The sequence below is a fragment of the Lissotriton helveticus genome, chromosome 6 (assembly GCF_964261635.1).
Source record: "Lissotriton helveticus chromosome 6, aLisHel1.1, whole genome shotgun sequence".
In the NCBI taxonomy this organism is placed as follows: domain Eukaryota; kingdom Metazoa; phylum Chordata; class Amphibia; order Caudata; family Salamandridae; genus Lissotriton; species Lissotriton helveticus.
In genome coordinates, this window is record NC_136067.1 from 75,933,898 (window position 1) to 75,960,028 (window position 26,131).

General features: G+C 45.5%; 1 protein-coding gene and 1 long non-coding RNA gene across 4 annotated transcripts in view; one reads left to right on the forward strand and one right to left on the reverse strand.

The window, feature by feature from the left end:
* LOC144762245 (uncharacterized) overlaps window positions 1-26,131 on the forward strand; it is a 637,926-nt gene that overhangs the window by 31,918 nt on the left and 579,877 nt on the right. The window lies entirely within an intron of this gene.
* VEGFA (vascular endothelial growth factor A) overlaps window positions 16,666-26,131 on the reverse strand; it is a 74,370-nt gene continuing 64,904 nt past the window's right edge. For all 3 annotated transcript variants that reach the window (XM_078647389.1, XM_078647388.1, XM_078647387.1), the window contains one exon: window positions 16,666-24,706. In XM_078647389.1, coding sequence (XP_078503515.1) covers window positions 24,685-24,706 — 22 coding nt within the window. In that variant the 3' untranslated portion in view covers window positions 16,666-24,684. The remainder of the gene's footprint in view (window positions 24,707-26,131) is intronic.

Below are 26,131 nucleotides of genomic sequence, written 5' to 3' on the forward strand. Positions count from 1 at the left end.
TTCGGTTTCTTTCTAAGGGGTAAGACCACCGCCTTTTTCCAGTCATTTGGCACGGTCTTGGTGCTGAAAGATATGTCCAGTAGGTGTCGTATGTAGGGTTCCAGTACCACTAAACTATCTGTTAGGCGTTTGGGTGTAGTGGGGTCACGTGGAGAACCCGATTTCACAGATCTGCAGATTTTTAGAAGTTCATCTGAGGGCGGGGTGATAAAGTTGGTCAGTCTTTGTCTATCCCCCCATGTCCTGGGTCTTTCAGTAAATTCTAGCCCGGTGATGGGTTGAGTTGGGAAAGCCGAGTAAATGTTTGTTATTTTAAACAGTTTAAACAGCTCACAGAAGCAACCTCTGATGTAGAAAATCCCTGTTGCTTGGGGGGTGGGGGGGAGGCAGGGGGGCTGGCCTCACTGGCTTGTGAACACAAAATGGTGGCTGGGGGTGCACTGTTTGAATGCTCTTGGTGTTGATATGGCAAAAAAGAGGTTATCCTTCCATTCCGTACTTTGTAGAAAAGATTTTCATTATAAAATAGGCTGTGCAGTGGATTGCTATATATTTATATACTAAGGTCTGATACCCCATGAAAACTGGCAGTGCTCAAGTGCGATTGTTAAAAAACATTAGCAATATCCTATTTCACATTCCTGTATTCTAAATCTGCTGAGCTCCTTATCATGGCTCTCCAGGTGCACATACGCATCCCCAAAATTAGGCTTACCTGCAATCGTCTGGATGAGACCCAGTTTTTTTTCTAAATAAGACAAATTATCAGCTAATTTGTCCACAATATCTTGTTTTGCTCCTTTAATATATTTTTAGTCCAGTGAACAAAATGTCTCTCCCCCTTAAAATTTTCTCCGTAAACTGGATTCTGATGGATACTTTAATTGCAGATTCCTTACCTTAGAATATCCCCCAAGCACTGAGCTGAATCCAGTTCATAACAGTGCTCCTGCGCTGGTAGGTGGCATTGTCCGGCTCCGCATTGAAGTGTCAAAGAAGCACCATCCCTGTGTGCTGACATCACTTTCTTCTTTTCCCTGCCTTGCGACCAGTTTTCAGATGACTTCCAAACTTTTACACAATGTGTGCAGGAACAGGGTCACTCACAAGACAGACACCTGGGTCTTTAAGGAAGAAGAGCGAAACAGGGAAAAACAATCTAGCTGAGAGGGGGATATTCCTTTTTAAGGACGGTTTCCCTCACCTACAGAAGTTGGCATGCTTCATCGTCTGGAATCTCCTCGAACCTTGACAGCTGACCACGTTGTGGGCTACAACTCTCTCACTCAGATGGAGGAGCTCTGTGGGTGTCCTATAGAAAGATGGTGAATCCCTCTGGTGAGCTAAAAGGTGGCGAGGTGTGTAGAGCGTGCAAGTGACGTGATTAAAACTGACTCCAAGGTGCACATACAACTTTATAAGTGCTCATCTGGTTCACGATTCAAACAGATGGACACTACAGGAGAAAATGTGTCATGCTTGAGTGTGTTACAAAAGGACATTATCATGTTTCTGCCATTTAACCCCTCAGATGAGGTGTGTATGCATTCTTCAGGACAAGTGGACAGAAGTACTACTTCTCAAAAAGGTGTGCTCATATACAGTGGTCCACTGTAAGACTCAGAGAGGATTCACTCTCTGTCAACCTGTTGTAAAATCGAAAACAGCTGTTATAGTGATCATGTTGTGCCACCGTGCACCCAAAATGATATGATAAGACAAGGCAAACTGTGCGCTCATACAAAAATCACCGAGGTTGAAGTAAATTTCAAGCAACTCGATATAGTGTGTACATACTGACTCAAGACCAGGTGTACATACGCATCCCCAAAACTAGGCTTACCTGCAATCGTCTGGTGACGTGCCTCAAAATGGGACCCTAGCATTGGAGGGAAGAGGTAAAAGATAAGGCTCTCCAGTCAGAAGATATTCGTGGGCTGGCTTGCTAGAAGCAGGATTGTGGTTTATAAAAGTGGACTTCTGGTAAAGGTGAAAAAAAGCAAAATGCCAAAGGGGATCACCCTTGTGTGATGAAGGTCCCGGTAATGGGACTTATCAGCAGAGGACAGATGGCCACAAGAAAGGTATGAGAGTCCATGAAGAGGGAATGAAGACCCACTTATAAGGCTGGCTCAAGGGCCTGTCAGTGGCATTCTCATCTGCTGCATAACGATCATTATGTCATGTTTCAAATGGTTGAAATGCAGGGAAACCAAGCATGTCTTCATAGAAGCAAATAACAGGCCCGGAGGCTTGAAAAAATGCCGGTGTGCAAGATACAATACATGCGATGAGCGAGATGAAAATCTCAAACACGTGTCCTGCCATTATTACAAAAACAATCCATTTCTAAAACAATGTAGCAGTTAGTAGAATGCTACCTTCTCTTGGCTTAAACGCCAGTGTGTGTGTGTGTGAGTAAGGCAGCAAGTATTTAGTCAAAAAGGTCAGATTACCACAATAGAAATGTACGGCCACGGGGAGATATACGCATAAAATGATATCTCGTGTTGGTTTGACCATCAACCTGAATAATGTTTCCACAAGGACATTTTTCTCCTTAGGGATGGTGTGCATATCCACCTTATGATAGCGCAGTCCCTTAAATGACCCTGTGGTCAGTGACAGTATCATCAGGGGGAGATTCCCTAATTGGACCAAGTCTGCGTCTCCGGGAGAGTCTACATAACAATCGTCCTGAGGGTCCTCCATCGGCTGAGGATAAAATGATGCCTCATAGTATGACAGCAGTGGTGTAAGGATTTGGACTACACGTGTCGGATCAAGAATGTAAATACCCTGGTGGGGAGTTTGAGGAAGGTGATGTAAGAACCACTTCCTAAAGGAAGTGGTGGGAAGGCAGGTGCATGAGAAGAGAGGCTAATGGTTGCATCCCTAAAACGCTTGGTGGAGCATCTGAAGGAGTGTCCGATGTGGACACCTTCTCTGAAGTGAGCCTCCTCTTCTTTGGGATAGATTTTGAGGCCATAGGGTCCTTGGCAGAGATCTTCCCCCATGTGTGGGTGGATATGGATTTGACACTCTCGTCGGCCACTTCCTGTAGTCTCTTGACGATCAGCCTTTGAGAGTCCTCAGAACCAGCAACAGAGGCTGGTGTTGGGTTGGGTCAGTGCCAGTTTCGGAATCAGAATGTGTGTTGGCACCAATTAGTCTTTTGGCTTGGACAGATTTTTGGGTTTGACTGAGGGTCGTTGGTGGTCGAGGCTTTTGTTTGGATCCCGCTTCGGATCAGATGCCTCTCTTTGGTGCCAACCGAAGGCTGGGGAGGCTCTGGAGGTGGTAGTCTTACATGGGCTGAATGCCTATCCCCGAAAGGAGTACGGCTCCACCTTGGTTTGTGTCTAGCTTTATGTTGAGGTGTATCAGTACGATGGTTTGAGTGGATTTCTTTCTGGACCTTATAGAAGAAGAGAATGGAGTCTCTCCCTGTTCGGTTTCCTGTGGCTCGGAGTCATTGGATGAGTCTACCTCAGGGCTGGGCTGATGCGGGGCACTCCCTGAGACTTGACATCCTCCTCTTACTCTTCCTCTGCATCCAGGAGGGTCAGTTTCACCAAAGATGTCTGGCGTGGTGTCGACTGAGAAGTGCTAGGCGTTGATTTCGTTGCTGCCTCAAAGTCTTTTTGCAGCAAAACGCCAAAGAAATTCTGCACTTGGGGTCCTAGTGATCGTGTGAAAGGCACAAGTTACAGACCTCGTCAGTGTCAGCCCAGGGATATCTCGAGTCACACTGGGCCACTTTTTAAAAAGACGCAGGTTCGATCACCCTCCGTAATTCTCATTCCCTGAAGTCCATGTAGAGAATGGAGGCTGACCCCTAAAGGGGCATCGGTGACAGTCGGGGAATCGATTCAGTGTTTGATGTCCCGGTGTTGTTCTCAAGATTTTGTCAGGTGTTGGTGAGAAAAATCCCAAAGCAGGAACGTCGGAAGCCTCAAGTCCAATAGCCTCATCTGCACGCATCGGAGTACCATGGCAGAGAAAAACTAACAATGGCGCCAGTGCCATGTGCATTCCTTACTGAGGGAGAAGTCACTGCATATCTTGTGACTCAGAAGGACTTTGAAGAAAAACAACTGCATGGTCCGATCCCAATGCTAGGTGGCAGCAGTATGCAGAGCATGTGTATCCACAGCCACACGTGATACACACACTTCTTTTGATCTTTTTAAACTGACGCAGTTGATTTCCGCAAGAGCTTAAAAAGGTTGAAGTGAGATTGAGCGAGAGAGTGATCTGCACAGCTGGAGTTTTAGACACTCCGATGGCAATTTTTTTCTCAACCCCAAAAGAAACCCTTTTAATGAGGACATTTAAGGCCTACCTACCCTTTTAATGAGGACATTTAAGGGCTACGTCTGCCTGTGAGATTACTTTCCATTACCTGGTCCTGCACCATCCCGAGTCACTCTTGAGAGGACTAACTCTGCTTGAAAGCGTCCCGCGGAACTGTAGTGTCTCCTCATCCCCATTGTTCATCTTCTGCATGGTGACCCAGAACTTTCAATTAATCTCAACTGCAGAATTGGTACTCCAATCCAAAACACCAGCCAGCTGCACCTGCATTCTGCCTGGAAGTGTGTGCTGTTAACAATAACACATATACGATCATCGCGTCATGTGGTGACTACTAAGCTCTGCCTTGGGGAATAGCGAGGACACTCTTGAAACATGAATTCCTTCAAACAGGAACTGTTTCCGTAGATACACCTCCCAGTATACCGAGCCACCTATACAAACTGTACGCGTTACCCCTTTTTATGAGTATACAAACGTGTTCTCTTTGCACTTTTCCTTTTTTTTTTCCATGTATGTCTCATTACACAGCATTGTTCATTTCTAGGTATCTACACCAGTGCAAGGACCAGCTGCTTTTCAGGAATCCTTGTCTCGCACTGTCCACTCAAACTCAGGCCCATCTTGCAGCACGAGCGAAACCTGTACATTTACGCATGAGGTGGGGGCTATCCTCAACCCCTATTACAAGGGCACTATCTCTTAAACCTATCCTGCAGTGGAGAACAACATGGCTACAAGCCTGTAGAAGTAGTTTTGCAGCTTTAAGAATTTCGGGAGTCACATGCTGTGTATTATTCCACATCTAGTGATTTAGTCCGCAATAGTCTTTCATATTTTTTGTTAATTTTTTAGTCCTTTCCCTCTCTCTTTTTTTAAAATTTTAAACTTGGGCATTATTGGAGTCGATTTGGCAGCATGTCACACTTAAGTAACGTTAGACATAAGGCCCTGAAGTTCCTGTGCCTAGTTGCCATCTCTGCTGTGGCTTCCTTCTTCGGCTTAAGTTCTTCTTTCCGCTGTTGCGAATATCGTGAATTTTTGGGGAGGTGGGAGGGTTGCATATGAAATTCTTCAAACTGCAAAACTTTTCCTACAGGTGCGTAACCATTTTGTTTTGCAGTGTGTTTAATTTCTAAATTTGCATGCTGTACATTGACTTAATAGCATTTTTCTGTCCTCTTGGGAGGTCGGGTTAAGTGAGCTTGTGTTTTCAAGCAGGTGTTTGGGAACTCTTTGTCTTACCTGCTCTTCTTTGTTTGCTTGAATGCGCACACAAAGGTGTGTGTGGAGAATCATGTGGCCGCATAGGTCGATGATTGCTCCCTTCTTTCTTGTGAAGTTTGCTCTTGGTTTTTCTTCCACAGCAACTTCAGTTCTTGTATGACATCTTTCTATTGTTTGTAATTTCCATCTTGCTACACTCCCTTTGCTAAAAAGAGGACCCTTTTCAGCTCGTGAGTCAGAAAGAAAAAAACGAATTGTCTTTCCTGAATGCAGTACATGACGGCTCTTCTGTGCCTGTGCAGAACCAGCTCAGCCCGAGATCTTACCTGTTGGAAAAAATCTGGTAACTGTATGACTTCATTGATGTAGAAGGATAACACAACCTTTGTAAGGAACTGTGGGTTTGTACGCATCACCACTCTGCCCTTGTGAATTTGAAGGTAAGGTTCTCACGCAGTGAGTGGTAGGAGCTCACGAACTCATCGTGAAGATGTGATGGCTACAAAGAAAGCTGTCTTTACGGTTAGGATTGTTAGTCCTGTGCATCGCCTCCAAGGGTGGTTTCATAAGTTGGGTGATTACTATATTAAAGTTCCATCTTGGTGTGGGTGCTGCTGACCTTGGTGGTGTCAATCTTTTTGCACCTTCCATAAATCCTTAAAGACTGGTGTCTGAAAGAAGCTTCTGCCTATTATGCCTCTTGAGAAAGCCACAATGGCTGGTAAATGTACTTTAAGTAAGGCATATGATATACCTTCATTGAGTTAATAAGTGGGATATTTTAATATAGTTAAGTCATGTGCATGGTTGCTTTCAGGCACTACTGTGGTGTGCGAGTATCTGAATGTGTTCCATTTTGCAGTGTAGGACCGCATTGTGGGTTGTCTTCTAGCTTCGTATAACACATCCATGTTTTTTCTGATAAGAGTAGGTGTCCAAACTATGTGTTCAGGGGCCATGCTGCTAAACTTTGTATGTGTGTGTACATAGTTCTAAGTGAGCACTTGTCCGCCTTATAAGGTAAGTACGTCTTGATGCGCTGCTAGTGGTATTCTTTTGTCCTGTGCCTTTGCCACTAGGTCTAAGAACCAGGTGTGCCTTGCCCATTGTGGACAGATTAAGATTAGAGTCAATGTCTGTTTGCATTTCTTGGTTACTAACGGTATTGGTGAAATCTGGGGGGTTTCTTTGAATGGCCCATGTCCATTGATCCAGTGCTAGAGTGGAGAGTTTGTAAGATCCTATCTCCCCCGTTTGCTGAGGTAAAACATGGTTGTCATGTTGTTTGTCTGGACTTGTACTGTTCTCCCCATTATCTGTGTTTGAAAGGCCTTCAATGTTTGAGAAACTGTTTTGAATTCCAACACACTTTTGTGCTTTACAGCATCCTTAGTTCTCTACGGGCCTCTGCTCTACAGCCTGTTCATATGGGCTTCCCACCCCACCTTGTGATGGTGGCAGAGAGAGTTGGGTGTTTGAATGGTCTGCCTGTTGTAATATTTGATATGTTCCATCACTTTAGGTAGTTGTGGACTAGGTCTGGTACAACCACCAGATCTTGCCAACTTCACATTATCTGTGACTATTATCTCTGTAGCAGTATCCTTTTTTGATCCTCTGCAGAGTATCGTCCACTATGTTCCCGAACAGTATGTCTCTAGTGAAAGGCATATTAATGAAATCTGTGTGTACCTCTTGAAAGCAGAAACTTGCAACCATGCAACGCCCCTCAAGGTGGTGTCAGCGCATAGCTGCGGACTGGCAGTGTCTGCTGTATCCAGTGCTGATTTCAGACAGCTGTTTGTAATGGTCTTTCACTCTAAAGTTTCATTTGTTTGCTTTTTTTGTACTGATTTGTAGGTGTTGCATCAGATGCTCAGTTTCTTCCCATTGCTGATGAGTATATATGCTGATGAGTAGTCTATTTTATTGGCCTATAAGCTGTTGAGTAGCCGTAGAGCACTCCATCTTCCTGCCTACCTTCTTCAGCCTCTGACAGTGATGGAGTCGGTCTTCACTATCCCCTTGATGTAGGCTGGGCTCTGGGAGGATACATTATACTTTTTTCCTACCCTGGGAGTCACTACTCTAGTGATGCTGTCTCCCTTAATGCTTCCCTACCCTGATCAAGGATGGTCGGTAGCATTGTGTTGAAGTACAAAGGCACGACCGTCGGAGTCCTCAGTTCACAATGTAGGCTTATTTAATTCCATTCCAACAGAGACGGGGATCCCTGCCTGCCTCTCTCGTAACCATCGGACGGTACTGGTTCTTCCTTTCCGAGGGCATACGTGTTTCCAGTAGGAAGCAGGATTTCAGCTGATCCACTTCTAGCTTTCACCCTCCTGACGACAGCATTGTATGTGTTTTCGGCGTATTTTTAGGTCTCGACTAGCGAAGTCTGCGCTTGCGCAGTCTCGCTGGCGAGATTTTATGTTTTCTTAGTACGGGGGCTTGAACCCGCCCCTCTTCTCCATTGACTAGCTTCGTAAACAGAGGCTAGCCATTGGAAGAGAGGTGCATCACTCGGTTCAAGCCCCGTCTTTTTCGGATTCGGGGGCGTGTTTTTTGCAGTTTTTAACTCTGTGACGTCATCCGTCACTCAACAGCAAAAACCACGCCCCGAATGCGAAAATGGACGCGCTTTTCTGACGCCATTTCTGCCCGACTGCCGCCGGAAGAAGTAGAGAAGCTGCTGAGTCCTCCGCCCCAGCCCCCTGTTCCTCGTTGTGCTCGCTTTTCACCCCCCCACCCCCCTGTTCCTCGTTGTGCTCGCTTTTCGCCCCCCCCCCCCCCCCACCCCCCTGTTCCTCGTTGTGCTCGCTTTTCGGCCCCCCCACCCCTCTGTTCCTCGTTGTGCTCGCTTTTTGGCCCCCCCTGTTCCTTGTTGTGCTCGCTTTTTGGCCCCCTCACCCCCCTGTTCCTCGCTGTGCTCGCTTTTCTACCCCCCACCTCCCGGTTAACTCGTTGTGCTCGCTTTTCTGCCCCCCGTTCCTCGTTGTGTGTGTGGCTCTGTGTGTGTGTGTGGCTCTGTGTGGGGCTGTGTGTGTGTGTGTGTGTGTGGGGTTCTGTGTGTGTGTGAGGCAGTGTGTATGTGGGGGAGGCTCTGTGTTTGTGTGGGGGGGCTCTCTGTGTGTGTGTGTGGGGGCTCTCTGTGTATGTGTGTGTGTGTGGGGGGCTCTGTGTGTGTGTGTGTGTGGGACTCTCCGTGTGTGTGTGGGGGGGCTCTGTGTGTGTGTGTGTGTATGTATGTGGGGCTCTGTGTGTGTGTGTGTGTAGGGCTGTGTGTGTGAGGGGGGGGCTCGGTGGGTGTGTGGGTTTGTGGCTCTGTGGGTGGGTGGCTCTCTGTGGGTGTGTGGGTGCAAATGCAATAGGTGTCGCATTTGCGAGAGATTAAGCTATTGACATTGTACATTTATTTATTTATACATTTCTAAAGCGCCTGGTTACGCCGCCCGGTGTGTCCCCGCGCTATATTGGACTAGTTACTAGAGCTTTGGTGTAAGCACCTCCCAGAACTTACATGGGGGAGGAGGGCCTGTTCTTTATTTGCATCACAGTGCAGATGAGAAGAGCACGGTTTTCAGTTTTTTTCTAAATGTGGTTTCACATTGTTCCACTCTTAGGGAGCTTATTCCATAATTTTGCCGCCATGTATCTAAAGGACCTTGACCCCATTCTAGTAGTCCGTATTCTAGGGATTTTTACCAGCGCCCTTCCACCTGATCGCAACTTGCGGCCTGGGGTGTAGTATACTATTAAAGGGTGCAGGTATTGTGGTCCTTTTTTCGCAAGAATTTCATGGCAGTAACACAGTGCCTTAAGTTGTACTCTTTTTTTCTACCGGCAGCCAGTGGAAGTCCTTCAAGGCTTTATTTGCAGATGCTCTTTTAGGGAGATTCAGATCTGCTCCCCCACCTCCTGTTTCCTCGTTGTGCTCGCTTTTCTGCCCCACACTCCCCTGTTCCTCGTTCTGCTCGCTTTTCTGCCCCCCACCCCCCTGTTTCCTCGTTCTGCTCGCTTTTTGGCCCCCCACCCCCCTGTTCCTCGTTGTGTTCGCTTTTCTGCCCCCCCACCCCCCTGTTCCTCGTTGTGCTCGCTTTTCTGCCCCCCCACCCCCCTGTTCCTCGTTCTGCTCGCTTTTCTGACCCCCACCCCCCTGTTCCTCGTTCTGCTCGCTTTTCTGCCCCCCCCTGTTCCTCGTTCTGCTCGCTTTTCTGCTCCCCCACCCCCCTGTTCCTCGTTCTGCTCGCTTTTCTGCCCCCCCACCCCACTGTTCCTCGTTGTGCTCGCTTTTCTGCCCCCACCCCCGTTTCCTCGTTGTGCTCGCTTTTCTGACCCCCACCCCCCTGTTCCTCGTTCTGCTCGCTTTTCTGCCCCCCCCTGTGCCTCGTTCTGCTCGCTTTTCTGCTCCCCCACCCCCCTGTTCCTCGTTCTGCTCGCTTTTCTGCCCCCCCACCCCACTGTTCCTCGTTGTGCTCGCTTTTTGGCCCCCCCACCCCCCTGTTCCTCGTTGTGCTCGCTTTTCGCCCCCCCTGTTCCTTGTTGTGCTCGCTTTTAGGCCCCCTCACCCCCCTGTTCCTCGCTGTGCTCGCTTTTCTACCCCCCACCTCCCTGTTAACTCGTTGTGCTCGCTTTTCTGCCCCCCGTTCCTCGTTGTGTGTGTGTGTGTGTGTGTGTGTGTGGGGCTCTGTGTGTGTGTGGCTCTGTGTGGGGCTCTGTGTGTGTGTGAGGCTCTGTGTGTGTGGGGGGGGCTCTGTGTTTGTGTGGGGGGCTCTCTGTGTGTGTGTGTGTGTGTGTGTGTGTGGCTCTGTGTGTGTGTGTGGGGGGGCTCTGTGTGTGTGTGTGTGACTCTCCGTGTGTGTGTGGGGGGGGCTCTGTGTGTGTGTGTGTGTGGGGGCTCTGTGTGTGTGTGTGTGTATGTGGGGCTCTGTGTGTGTGTGTGTAGGGCTGTGTGTGTGAGGGGGGGCTCGGTGGGTGTGTGTGTTTGTGGCTCTCTGTGGGTGGGTGGCTCTCTGTGGGTGTGTAGGTGGGTGCAAATGCAATAGGTGTCGCATTTGCGAGAGATTAAGCTATTGACATTGTACATTTATTTATTTATACATTTCTAAAGTGCCTGGTTACGCCGCCCGGCGTGTCCCCGCGCTATATTGGACTTGTTACTAGAGCTTTGGTGTAAGCACCTCCCAGAACTTACATGGGGGAGGAGGGCCTGTTCTTTATTTGCATCACAGTGCAGATGAGAAGAGCACGGTTTTCAGTTTTTTTCTAAATGTGGTTTCACATTGTTCCACTCTTAGGGAGCTTATTCCATAATTTTGCCGCCATGTATCTAAAGGACCTTGACCCCATTCTAGTAGTCCGTATTCTAGGGATTTTTACCAGCGCCCTCCCATCTGATCGCAACTTGCGGCCTGGGATGTAGTATACTATTAAAGGGTGCAGGTATTGTGGTCCTTTTTTCGCAAGAATTTTATGGCAGTAACACAGTGCCTTAAATTGTACTCTTTTTTTCTACCGGCAGCCAGTGTAAGTCCTTCAAGGGAGAAGCGTGGCTCAGTGGTTAGAGGCGGCAGACCCGGAAGCTGAGATCGACCGTGGACCAGGGTTCGATTCCCCGCCTCACCTCGGCGGGTCTCGGGCTCAAAATTACACGGACTCGACAATTCTCGCTCTGGTGCCTACTCAACTCACGGGGTCACACTCTGCGACTCTGGGCAAAAGCTTGCTTAATCTCCACTACGGCCCCTCGCGGCGGGATGCCTGGCTTTCACCTTGTGGACACCCTGCCGGGGTTTCTCACAGGGGAATACCAGGACAGGTTCCCTAAGCAAGCGCCGGGACGCTTACGGGCAGCTGTGCGCTTTACAAGTCCAATACATTTACATTTACATTTACTTTGCAGATGCTCTTTTAGGGAGATTCAGGTCTGCTCCCCCACCCCCCTGTTCCTCGTTGTGCTCGCTTTTCTGCCCCCACTCCCGTTTCCTCGTTGTGCTCGCTTTTCTGCCCCACACCCCCCTGTTCCTTGTTCTGCTCGCTTTTCTGCCCCCACCCCCCTGTTTCCTCGTTCTGCTCGCTTTTCGCCCACACCCCCACCCCCCTGTTCTCGTTGTGTTCGCTTTTCGGCCCGCCCCCCCCCGTTCCTCGTTGTGCTCGCTTTTTGCCCCCCCATCCCCTGTTCCTAGTTGTGCTCGCTTTTCTACCCCCCACCTCCCTGTTAACTCGTTGTGCTCGCTTTTCTGTCCCCGTTCCTCGTTGTGTGTGTGTGTGGCTCTGTGTGTGTGTGTGGCTCTGTGTGGGGCTCTGTGTGTGTGTGGGGGGCTCTCTGTGTGTGTGTGTGAGGCTCTGTGTGTGTGGGGGGGCTCTGTGTTTGTGTGGGGGGGCTGTGTGTGTGTGTGTGTGTGTGGGGCTCTGTGTGTGTGTGGGACTCTCCGTGTGTGTGTGGGGGGGGGCTCTGTGTGTGTGTGTGTGTATGTATGTATGTGGGGCTCTGTGTGTGTGTGTAGGGCTGTGTGTGTGAGGGGGGCTCGGTGGGTGTGTGGCTTTGTGGCTCTGTGGGTGGGTGGCTCTCTGTGGGTGTGTGGGTGGGTGCAAATGCAATAGGTGTCGCATTTGCGAGAGATTAAGCTATTGACAGTGTACATTTATTTATTTATAAATTTCTAAAGCGCCTGGTTACGCCGCCCGGCGTGTCCCCGCGCTATATTGGACTAGTTACTAGAGCTTTGGTGTAAGCACCTCCCAGAACTTACATGGGGGAGGAGGGCCTGTTCTTTATTTGCATCACAGTGCAGAAGAGAAGAGCACGGTTTTCAGTTTTTTTCTAAATGTGGTTTCACATTGTTCCACTCTTAGGGAGCTTATTCCATAATTTTGCCGCCATGTATCTAAAGGACCTTGACCCCATTCTAGTAGTCCGTATTCTAGGGATTTTTACCAGCGCCCTTCCACCTGATCGCAACTTGCGGCCTGGGATGTAGTATACTATTAAAGGGTGCAGGTATTGTGGTCCTTTTTTCGCAAGAATTTTATGGCAGTAACACAGTGCCTTAAATTGTACTCTTTTTTCTACCGGCAGCCAGTGTAAGTCCTTCAAGGCTTTCTTTGCAGATGCTCTTTTAGGGAGATTCAGGTCTGCTCCCCCACCCCCCTGTTCCTCGTTCTGCTCGCTTTTCTGCCCCCCCCACCCCCCTGTTCCTCGTTGTGCTCGCTTTTCTGCCCCCCACTCCCGTTTCCTCGTTGTGCTCGCTTTTCTGCCCCCCCCACCCCCCTGTTTCCTCGTTCTGCTCGCTTTTCGCCCCCCCAACCCCTGTTCTCGTTGTGTTCGCTTTTCGCCCCCCCCCTGTTTCTCGTTGTGCTCGCTTTTTGCCCACCCCCTGTTCCTCGTTGTGCTCGCTCTTCGGCCCCCCCGCCCCTCTGTTCCTCGTTGTGCTCGCTTCCCCCCCCCCCTGTTCCTTGTTGTGCTCGCTTTTCAGCCCCCCACCCCCCTGTTCCTCGCTGTGCTCGCTTTTCTACCCCCCACCCCCCTGTTAACTCGTTGTGCTCGCTTTTCTGCCCCCCCCCCGTTCCTCATTGTGTGTGTGCGTGTGGCTCTGTGTGGGGCTCTGTGTGTGTGTGGGGGGGCCCTGTGTGTGTGTGAGGCTCTGTGTGTGTGTGTGAGGCTCTGTGTGTGTGTGTGTGTGGGGCTCTGTGTGTGTGTGTGTGGGGGGGGCTCTCTGTGTGTGGGGGGGGCTCTGTGTGTGTGTGGGACTCTCCGTGTGTGTGTGTGGGGGGGCTCTGTGTGTGTGTGTGTGGTGGGGGGCTCTGTGTGTGTGGGGGGGCTCTTTGTGTGTGGAGGGGCTCTTTGTGTGTGTGTGTGTGTGTATGTGGGGCTCTGTATGTGTGTGTGTGTGTAGGGCTGTGTGTGTGGGGGGGGCTTGTGGGTGGGTGTGTTTGTGGCTCTCTGTGGGTGGGTGGGTGGGTGGCTCTCTGTGGGTGTGTGGGTGGGTGCAAATGCAATAGGTCTCGCATTTGCGAGAGATAAAGCTATCGACATTGTAAATTTATTTATTTATACATTTCTAAAGCGCCTGGTTACGCCGCCCGGCGTGTCCCCGTGCTATATTGGACTAGTTACTAGAGCTTTGGTGTAAGCACCTCCCAGAACTTACATGGGGGAGGAGGGCCTGTTCTTTATTTGCATCACAGTGCAGATGAGAAGAGCACGGTTTTCAGTTTTTTTCTAAATGTGGTTTCACATTGTTCCACTCTTAGGGAGCTTATTCCATAATTTTGCCGCCATGTATCTAAAGGACCTTGACCCCATTCTAGTAGTCCGTATTCTAGGGATTTTTACCAGCGCCCTTCCATCTGATTGCAACTTGCGGCCTGGGATGTAGTATACTATTAAAGGGTGCAGGTATTGTGGTCCTTTTTTCGCAAGAATTTTATGGCAGTAACACAGTGCCTTAAATTGTACTCTTTTTTCTACCGGCAGCCAGTGTAAGTCCTTCAAGGCTTTCTTTGCAGATGCTCTTTTAGGGAGATTCAGTACCAGCCGAGCTGCCGCATTTTGTACTCCTTGTAGCTTGGTTAGCCCCTTTTTTGGCGCTCCCAGGTATAGTACATTCCCATAATCTAATTGGGAGGTTACCAGGGCATGCACTATGGTTTTCCTAGTGCTGGATGGCAGTAAATAAAAATGTTGTCATTTACAATGCCAATAGCTCTAACTTTGGCAAAGGCGAGACCGTTGCATTGTGAATGCTTGTTCTTTTTGCGGTCAACTGCTTCTTTGAAATCAGAGGCTTCTCACTGCACCAGTTTGGTTCCTTCTGGGTTTTCTCGTCGCTGGAGAGTTCTATCTCTTCCCTGAGTGTGTGTGTTTTCATTTGTGTCATAGTGTGGTGTGCCCACCTTTGTTACTTCCTCGATTTCTGAATTTTGAATTGAAGCTCCGACCACGCTTCACAGACTGATCTCTCAGCAAACAGAGGATGCACACCTCATATGTGTTCCATACCGACTTTACATTCTGAGTTTTTGTAGGGCACTTACAAAACTCCTCAGTGTTTTTCCTCATTTTACCTCCACGTCTGTTGTTGACTTAACCTTATTTCATCGTATTTTGCAGTGTATATATATGGAAAAAAACACTTATTTTCGGCATCTCTGTGTGGAACTCTTACCCATGCTTCCAAACCGAACGATGAAAAAGATTAATCTAAAGATGGCGCCACCCACAGGGGGCTCGGGTCATATGTCTGATGTCATCAAGGTGAGACTTGCAGCGAAATGGTTAACGCCAATAACCCCTACATAAAACAAGCATTTGCAATACAATTGGTCTGGCCTTTGGGACCTTATATGCATTTAGCTATGCAACACATTAGCCTGGGTGCTGAAACATCTGCTGTTCTTTAACATGGTGGAAAGTAAGCACCAAACTGCCTTACATGCCAGGTATGGGAACACATGGAGAGAAATATTGCCTTTCAGCTGGAAATGGTATAATCCAAAGCTCTGCTTTAATATAAAATAAGGACCTTCGGTGGTCATATCACTGAAAATACAAGATTTGTAAAAAATATTATTGTCTATGGGTGCTCGTGGAAGACAATTTCTATAGACTGGAAGCTGGTGGATGCTAATGTGATTCTGGTACTTTACTGACCTCTGCTGGTCATTTTCTATCAAGAAAGTTAAATCGAAGCAATTGCCAGAAACATTTTAAAAAAAGAAAGTCCCTCGCGCCCCCCTCGGAGGCGAATGTGGACCACCCTTGACAACTACTTTAGTTCACACAAACCTCCATGAATCACCTTCACGCTCCCTCGACCCAGCCTCTCTTCTGCTCTTCACATTGGCCGGTGCTTGCCTATCTACATAGCTGGATACAAGTCAACATAATGTAAGAATGTCATCAACCTGTGGACCAACCTATTGATACTACTGCTCATACTGTCATGTTATGTAATATCATGCCTGTGTTCTCATTTATTTATTGAGTATTAATTTATTTACTTTATGTCATGTTATGTTTTTGTCGGCTTATGTTAGGCTACTGATTGTTTGATTGATTGATTATTGGTACGCACGGTCTTCCATTCCAGCGTCAATGCTACAACCAGCATCTTAATTAAATGTACTACAACCAATCGGTCGATACCTATATGTACCACTTATGTATGCTTGTCAATGTTCGCCTTAGTTTTCGCTTATTTTTAAAACTACCAATAAAACCTTTTGAAATAAAAAAAAGAAAGTCCCTCAGCAGAAAGCAATTCTGGTATTTTACTGACCTCTACTGGTCCTTTTATATGAAGACAGTTAAATAGAGGCAGTTGAACATAAAATAAAGTCCCTAAGCGGAAGCAGACAAGTCCTAGAGCTGATCTCCAGAGCCATCAAAGTACATATAAGTATATACTAATATATAAGTATATACTAAAGTATATACAAGATGTCTCGAATGCTCGATCTAAAAAAGGAGAGTAAAAAGAAAGACTATTCCGTGCGCTGCCACTGGAAGGCGGAATAATGCATAGCACGTGAATTCAGAAAAGATTCACGCGGTAAAATCCAGGTTGCTTAAGTCTCTCTGGACTCATCACTCCAGAGAAAGCAGTAAGGAATACTTCTATTTACTTAAAATCAACACAAAGAGGCACTACCATCTGCTTTGCTTTTTAAAAAAAGGTTTGGAAAACATACTGTTAATCCTTCCCGTAACTCAGCCTAGCTCCAGACTATTGTGCGATCCTGCACTTTCTAGTAAGTGTAGAGTGGTGGAGAATAGAAGGTTCACTTAATGATACCTTTAGAGGTCAGGAAAGTAGGGATAGTTTGGGATGGTAAATGAGGCGGCTGTTATGAAGAAGTGAGCGAAAATGGGATTACAATAGATTTTGTAGGTCTCTCTCTCCATCCATTAACGATACACTTTAAACATTATTTTGTGACCTGCAGTCACTATGGTTTGTCAACGTGACACCTTTCTGGCCACACCTATATAAAGAACAGTTCATCGCCACCGTGATGCATTTTTTTATACTCTTCCCTTATGCTGGTCATTATTTACATGGACAACAATATAATAAAAAGTGAAAAAAATAAGATCCGAAGTAGAAGTCGTTCATAAAAAAAACATGTTTTAATGATATATTTGTATCTTGTTTTATTTAAAAATAAATATGTTTCTACTAAACAATACCCCATCCGGACACATTTGCTTGTTAATATTCATATCCACAGTAATTACAAACAGACAGTAGCACCAATAAATAAACGAAGAACAAATATTAAGATACAAAAGAGATTCAGTATGCGTATTGGTTTTTAAATATAAAAAAATTGTAGTGTTTATTTCATCCAATATACAGGTATAAATACAACGAAAGGGCTGTCGGAGGCAGAGAACAAAAATATTGGGGCATTAGGATGCATTGAGCAGGTTTACTGGATATTGGCAACCGTTTGATAGGCTAGTTCAGTTCCTGGCTAAAGGAGAACGGAATTGCTTTTGTTGCCTCCAATTTTCAAGCAAAGACATTTTGGAAGCTATACAATGTAGAATCTACCAAAGAACCCACTGAGATTCCCAGGAACTTGCGGTTTCTAGTGACTTGGCTGTAGCATTTGCTGTCCTCAGTCATGCCTAAACCACTGAAAGGGAGTCTGCTTCCCGGGGGCTATGGAAAAGAAGTGTGTTTAATGAAGGAAAGTTGCGTTGCTTTGCCCCTTTTAGAAGGGATGCGGGCGACAAATCTGAGAGTGCAGCTACCCTGGTGTAATATGAGGCTAGAGAGATGTGCTCTTATTTTAAGGGTGGGTACAGTTCAGGTACATACATCTCGAGGCTTGAGAGAAGGTTTGTACAAATACACCAGAGGTCAGCTGGGGAAACCAATTGCAGGGATGCTTGTGATTGTTCAGGGATGTGTAAATGAATGTAATGTTATTTAAGTGTGTTCTTAAAGGTTTAGCTGCGAGGTGAAGTCCTATAGTGCACAGGGACGACGTCGTAATTCTGTGTGTGTGTGTGTGTAAATGGTCCTAATTCACAGAAGAGATAGCCCTGTGAATGATTTATTTTAAAACATTAGGAAACTTGGCCAAACACTAAAAGAATGACATCATGAGTGATGAGAGATTTACTAGGGTTTCATGTGTTACGGTCTAGTAATACCATCACTGGGTAATGGAAGAACCTAAAACCCTCTTCTCAACCTTGTTCATTATCATAGACTGTATTTCAGGAGCATGGCTACCGGTAGTCAGTCTTTTGTATACGTAAGTTGGGTATCTGTGTAACAGATAAGGCATCCACAAAATGTTTCAAGTTGAGGATTCAAATTTATTTCTGAATCATTTGGTTTAGAGTGAGCACACGACTTTCACAAAACAAGCCTAGTTAATGGTGCAGGAGCGCGCACACCCGTGTCTCCCTACTGCGCCCCAGAGTGCTAATGGTAAGCAGTAGGCGGAATTACACTTCGTATAGTCATTACAGCAGGTGTTCCAGACAGCGCATGCACGCTGCCTAGGCTTGACCTAAAAACTACAGGGATACAAAGATTCACATACATTCTTTGAGGGCATGCTATGTCCCAATGTTACATTCAGCTGGTGCACAGGAATACATGCTATAACAACATCTACTTCAACCTCTCATTTCCAGTCACAATCCCAAAATGTATCTCGTGTCCTACACAACTACTGCCACAAAAGCCCTCTACTCAAAACAAACTGGCTGAAACTTGAGGAGCGTGGGCCTTCTCTATATGTCACTGTGTAGATAAATGGAGCGGGTTTCCTTCGGGCCATGTCTCAGGTAAATGGAACACTTGTCCTGAAACTGCCGTTCTACTGGAAGGCCAAATTGGTGTTTCTTACTCTTCTTGATTATTTAGGCCACAGTGTAGAAGAAGATTAGAGGTGGCAGAAACCTTGCAGGAGTCTGCGATTACCATTTTAAGTTAGCGACAAACCTATTTACCCTTCATACAATCATATCCAGCACTGTATAGATCTACACCTAAGGCTAGATAGAAATCAAAGTTAGAAAAAGGATAACAGAGGTTTTACCCACTTAACCGCGGTGGTTTTATTGAGTGGGCGGCCGCGTCGGCCAACAGACGTGGGCAGCACTACGGAGGTAGTGCTCACTACGGCTGTTGGCCCACGGGCGCATCGAAGGGGTTAAATGACTGATCCAGTGAAAATGGTACATCAGTGTCTGCACATACAAAGGTGCGCATGGAGGGAATGGTGTGAACCATCACTAATGTTGGTAGCGGGAGAATATGAAGCTTAGTACACACTTTCCGAGGGGGTTTGTTGTGTGCCACACTGTTATTTTTCTAATCATAGTTTGTGACTTTTTGGTGTATCCTCGTAATAAAATAACAGTTTAAAGGGGGGGAATCTCAACCCTTTTTACCACCACATAGTACAGTTGTTTCTGTATTGTGTCTGTAATGTATGCAAACCTTTCAACACTACTGAAGCAGTGCAACATAATTGGTAGATTCAACTGTCACTAGCGCATACCCCTCCATTTGCAAAGCATAGTCCTTCTACGGGTTTATTCGCGTCGTGGGAGTGAACAGCCACTGCATCTATTTTCCATTTGGTCAGCCCCATACTCCGGATATGACCTGAAAGTGTTGACAAACCTGCAAATGTGCAGATAGGTCAGGCAGTGGGATTAAACAGCAAGTTCCACAGCACTGTGGAGAAATATTTACATACTTGTATGTTGGACTACAAATCTATAGCACAAGAATAAGACAAAAAAAAAGTTGGTACAAGGTGATGGTATTTTGAGCAGCAATAACACAAAAGGATCTTGCAACTACTCCCGCATCAGCAGTGAATTTCAAGATAATTTTTGTTGCAACGCTAACTGCGTTGTCTTGACTGTGTGCCAACTTGGAATATTTTTGTGCCCATATATTTAAACATGCACACTTTGCGTGACCTTTGTTTCTCTTATGTCTATCCACTTTCTTATTAGGAATGTGTACAGGGAGAGGGGGAAGGGCTGGGAATATAGAATTCAGGGCTGGAGAAATAAGAGAAATGTAGATGCAGTGTTTGCCCAGAACATACTAGAAAATGCCCAAAATAACAGGGTCTAAGGCCTGCTGACAAAGATACAGAAAACACAACAGAGCTACTACTGTCATTTCTCATAAATAGGTTTAAAAATTAAATATTACCAAAGAATACTGAAAAATCCTACTCTTATTAAATTAATAACAGTTCTAAAAACAAAACTGGGTATTAAATAGGCAGATTGGATAAATCACTTGCTATAGGCTTGAAAATGTTTTCCCATCTATAACACATTTCTCTATATACAGGTGCACTCACATACATTTTAGAAATAAACGTATATACATATGAACATACATGTATTTATGTGAGTTAAAAGGATTATTCTAGCTAAATGAATTATGTTACATTTGGAAAAGCAGTCGTGTAAAACTGACCCTGCATTGACTACCGGGGAACCTCGAATACAAAATTGAATGCTGTATTGGACACTGCAATACACCATTTTCATCAAAGGGAGCGATGTCGAGTCATCACCTTGGGGGTGGGGTGGGGGGGGGGGGGGTGTCACATTTGTCCCCTTATTCGAAGCAGTGCAACATAATTGGTAGATTCTACTGTGACGAGCGCATTCCCCTCCGTTTGCAAAGCATATTCAGTCTACAGGTTTATGTGCGTGGCGGGAGTGAAAAGCCATGAAGGGTTGCCAGATTGATGCTTGCCTCACTATTAAGTTGCATGCTGATGCAAAACTAGTCTACCAGTGCAACAAGGTTTGTTTGTATATCTGAATGTGCATTTGCTGAAAGAGAATAAATATACTTATATACAGATAATTAGACTTTAAATTTGTACAATTTTATGCGTGTGCCGGATCGGAAAATCCTAGTGGTTAGTAGTCATGTACTGTCCCGTGTGCATTATGGTCTAAGATTATGTAGACTAATAAGGGGGCAGGCATCATTTGGCCGAGAGTCTGCGCATTGGTGGCAGCATTAGGATTATGCTATGAAACCCCATCCCTTGGCTTTGCCATTGACAGCATGCTTTGTCATTGCCTTCAGGTGTACCCTACTAGAGGCTCACCTCCTACTCGCGTTGTTTGCTTAAATGTTTGTTGAGTGATTCACGGAGTGGGAAGGGCCTGGAATTGTGGCTCAGTAGTAGTCTAGAAAAGTAGTGCAGAGTTGTGTATTGCCGTTCAACAGTGAGAGGATAAAAACTAAAATGGCGTAAGTTAAGACATGCAGTAGAAGTAGCATTTTCCAGCTCAATATTGGGCGCGGTCTTTTCACACCACACGCTTGACCACTGTGTAACAGAAGGTGGCTATTTCTAATAGGGAAGACTGACCTATTCCTGTCTCCCATAGCTTCAAGTTTCCATCTTCCAGGTGTCGTCAAATTTTGGGTGGGTTCAAGAAGTGGGCAACAAGCCAACTAGAAGATACAGGAATGTAGTGTAGGTCAGTGGGTTAAGAAAGGGTGTCAGTGTTATTTTCCACCTATGATAACTGCATGGCAGCTACACTAGCCTCCCACAGAAGATTCTTAATGGAAACATTCATGCAAAAATACTCAAACGCCATCACCCTTTGTGGGTGCAGCTTCTTAGATCAGAATATGTTGAGAGGGCCAAAGAGCACAATGTTTAAAGATTAGCAGCTACAAAGAAGACATTATGGTACTCCACTCTGCAAAGGCAGAATAGTACTACCTCTCAGTTTGCTGACGGTAGAGAGATGGGGAAGGATAACATAAAAGGTGATTTATTGTACCCAGAAGGGTATTGATTTTGGTTTCCAAACAGACTGGCAGTAGCCCATTGCCTCTGGTACAGTATAGGCCTTCATCTATGCTGAGAGTTTGGCAGCAGTTTTGTCAAAATCCATCTCTGTTCCATCAAAAATACATACATTTGTAATATACCCATGACATTTCTATATGTGTACAGAATGACTGCTTTTGCTGCTTTGCTTTATATGTGGTGGCTCAGTGAAAAGTAGAAATGACTGATGTAGGTAAATTGCATCTTCTCTTTGGCTCGCATCCACAAACCTAAATCACGTGACAAAGGACTACATCACTTCAAGAATTTACAGAGCAAGCTTGAGCGTTTACCAGTGCCATGACAACCTATGTGATCCCACCAAACCAGCAGCATGTATAGCAATGCCTGTCCATGACAGAAGCAATGGGCATATCCACCGCCCCACTGAAGCCTGCGGAGAACATTTATTAACAGACATGTAGCAATGTGAAATACATAACTAGTGCCATTTGCTCAAAGCCACACAGAATCACATAAAAAGGCAGTGTGACATAACACGTGTGACCCTACAGTGCACTGCTCTAGATAAGCTACCCATAGGGGTGGTGCCTAGGTCTCTGGCATGTAGAACAAAGGCGGAGAGTGACCAGCCTTTATTTTTTCTTTCCTCGCAGTGGAGGAGAACCTGTAGCTTGTTATCCTGCGTTTAAGATGCTTTACTGAACAGCTCATGCTGGGCTATGTGAAAACCAGGACCCAGGGTCCATATTTCACTATGTTTTTCCTCCTCATTCCAGAATGCTCGGGCATAAGAGAATAAGAAGTGAAATGGTTTGTGCCGACATTGAGGTAGTTTTACATTATCAGACGCCAACCAAATCCAACTGTAGCCCCACCAGCATGATGCATTCTGCCAGTCACTTAAGCAATTGTGCTTTGGCACTATGCTGATGGGAATGAATGTAAGTCAAATGTGTGCTTTGTCGATTGTGTGTAAAATATGTGAACTTCTTTTATGCAGGAACACATGTGTCTAGAGTTTGACTAAGGCGGCTAAATTGCAACAAATGTGCTGCCAAACCACGATCAAGGGTGAATTCGTTTTAGACCTGATCAAGCTGAAATGTGTTACTCCGTACCAATTAGGGGTACAATTTACCTAAGCCAAGCCACTCAGCCTTCTCTTCCTTCAGTGCGTTTGTAAGGTTTTGTTAGCCCCTCTGAAACCTTTCGATTGCGAACTTTATCAAAAGAGAAATGTGAACCTCTTTTTAGTCAAATCCCCTCCATTGGAAGCCTGCCATTCCCATCTCGCTTCCCTGATAAACTATGACAAAGCAAGCCCTGCTCATAGAGCGTAACTTATTGAAGTGATGTGACAAAGGACGATAGCTGAAAGCATAGCCATCACAACAGACCACTAAACAGCGAATCACAAGTCAACAAGGCTTACGTTTAGAGTTTTGGCGGGTACATCGTCATTTATATGTGCAGCAAACAAGTACCAGATTTGAAAAAAGTTTGGCAAACGTTTGAAAACTCAGCCTAACTTAGATATAGAACCAGCTCGAAGGATGATAATGAGGACCTCATCTCTAATTTATAAGTCTGTGCCCTTGTGGAATTTTTGAAATTATGACCACTTCGTAGGTTGTCGAGGTTGCATAGAATTGGATACTTGTGCAGACAAGGAAGTAAGTAGGGAAGCAATGTGGTAATGTGTTGCTCAGTTTACACTGGTAGGCCTCTGCCAATGTCGAACAAACGGCCATGGTGTAGGACATTGGGACAGTTCACCACAATTAAAATAATAAGTGTTCTCTAGGGATGGATTTATGTAATCCGATTAACTATTGTATGCAAGGCAACATGTTTTTCACAAGTCTTAAAATTACAGAAGATGTTGCATTTCCAACTGTACTTGCTCAGCATTCTCCCCCTCAAGCCCTCAATGACATCTCCTCTTACACACGTAACACGCAGATTGTACCCCCTAGAGCATTAATTTCTCTTCTAGGCCTGCAGTACATAGTAAGCATGCTATCTGGCGATTTACCATTCACACTCAACTGCTCTCCATTACTACCCAAAAATCAGGATTTACTGTGCACTCTGGACCTACAGCCATGCTTCTTGTACAGAGGTATCTGTATCTGCAAGTATAGAGGGGGCGAGTGGCTAAATATTGGTGTCCGGGTATGTTGACAGCTTAACACTAGAGGAACAGGATAGTTAATGAAGCCAACCAAGTTCAAGGAAACTCTTTCGCACATAGGATGACTTTTGGTGCGGTTTCTCTGACATTGTAGCTTAGCTTCCACTGTGGTCTAGCTCTGGTCTTGTATAGTGGACAAAGTTATTCTTATTCTGGAGACATGACCATTATCAGAAAAGTTCACTTGAAATATTGTCTGTCGCATTCGTTGTAGTACATGAGTCAACAGTCCCGCACAGCTCCACTGTTAAATTGCAGAAGTCCTAGTTAATGTAGTTTTTTGGATTTCAGACAGCCAATCAGCTGTCTCCTCACAGGGGGGGTGAATTGGATAAAGCAGAGTGACGAAAGTGTGTGGAAACCATCACTCGTTCTTGACCCGAAAGATAGCCATTCTTTTGGCCCAGTGAGTTTACTTTTTAAAGAGACACACACACACGCACACACAAAAAATCCACGGGCCTGACATGATCCCTTTCCATGTGCCTTGCATGGAAAGAGGCACCCAGCCACAAACTAAGTCATGAAAACGTGGTAGGAGAATGGAGAAGGAATCAACACTCATCGACTGATAGTCTTTCACCTATTGTCCACCGTCCCGAAAGTTGACAGTGCTTTAGATTCTCCTTTCAGCAGTATTGAGGCCATCGATACTGGCCACTCTCTCTAACCGTCTAGCCATACTCCTCTTGTGCCGGGCCAACTCATCTGGTAGTCTCCTCAATCCCTTTGGCTTCCTTCTTTCTGTATGTGCTGCCAAGTTGCACCCAAAGGTGAAAGGCATAATCCAGTGAAGATGTTAATATTAGCAAAGTTAAAAAAGAAATATGTGTAAGCCTATCACATATATATATATATATATATATACATAAATATATAAGTATATATATATATTTATTTATTATGTATATGTATTCTTTAGGAATCCAAAGCAGACCCTTTTCTGGCTCTTGGTGTTTAGCAGCATAAAAACTCTTTGTTTGCGAAGAAGGGCGGATCTCGGTGACGGTGATATGCCTCCGTAGGGAATGGCTTCCACTCAAAGTGCTGTGCTCTGTACCGATCCTTCATTTTTGCTTGCCTCTACTTTCTGCGCAAAGAGGCCTTCCCTCTTCTCACCGTCTGGGTTTTTCACATCTAAATTGGGGCAGAAAATAAGTAGAGAACATTTTAGAGCAGAGCATAAATTAACCACTCTTATGAAAGCAAATGTGTACTTGATAGGTGAATCTATTTCACAACTAGGGTACACTACTGTCCATTCAGTAGAGTGTTCACTACAAAGCCCACACATGCCTGGCTCTTTTTCATGGGCAACGTATATTTCCATCATCCAGGAAATACACCCATGGCTTAGTTCAGCCCATATTCATGATATGCCCTTATACATCCAGTTAGTTGGGTATGTATGTGTCAATACCACAAGTAAACAAAAGTAAATAATTCATGTTATGGATAAACATGCTGCTAATAACTGTGGTGATGTGGTGGGCAACCAGTGACTTCCGAACTAGACACTCAATCCTAAAACAGATTGGAAAATTTCTAAAAGCCAAATATAAAATTTGAATGTAGGATACAAATCAAGATGTTTTTATCTTCTGTGGAGAGGCTAAGGGTGTACTCATTCTCTGCTGGACTTTTTCCAGATGATGTTGGTTAAGATAGACCTACAAAAATGTTCTTAGTGGTGATGATAGAGTGCAGGTTTTGTCACTTATTGCTGACTAGGCTGGAAAACTGGTTGCGATCTCTTAATGACAACCTGTGATATTGTGGAGAACAGAAAGCCACAAGCCCTTGCTGATTCATCCAATTAGTCTAATCTGTAAACAAAAAAAACCTACATACATGGACAACCTGGCGTAAGAGCTCTGTGATCAGTGTGGCAACTAGGAGGAAGGTGAACCCAAGGGAGAAACACTAGATCATAATAAGAGTGAACTTCCACTCTTAGAAACTAGCTACCAATCATAGGCTGACTGTGCCTTTGACCCTCTACAATGCTCCATTGCCTTTCAACTAAGTTTGCGCTATGGAAATACCACATACATATAGCCATGGCTAATTGCGTGTTTTCAATCATTATGTATGTGGGTGAATGCCCCTTTTTGGATTTTTGGTAACACACAGCAGTGGACATTTCTAACTATGTTTTCTCTATTTAGAATCAAAAGCATTGGTAAAAGGAATCAAAAGCAATCAACTACATGGCATGCAGTTTTTGGGTAGTGGGTAGTTTGGGTAGGGATAGTTCCAGGCCTACAAACATGCAGCCCAAAATGATGCAACCCACAAGGAGTTCAGTTGTGATCATGGTGAAAACCAAACCTATCCGAGATTTGTTTAACCAAGGACCGCCTGTCAACTGTGCCACCTCCAGGATTCAGTAGAGTGAGGCAAGGGGACCTCAGGCATATATTTTCTGGTGGAATGTCATTCAAACTTCCCTAGTCTCTTTGGAACACTGACCAGAAGACGCAAACAAGTGTTAAAAACACTCCAGTGAGGAATGCGTAAGAAACAAATTGGATTATTATTCATGTCCTCCATCCATTAATT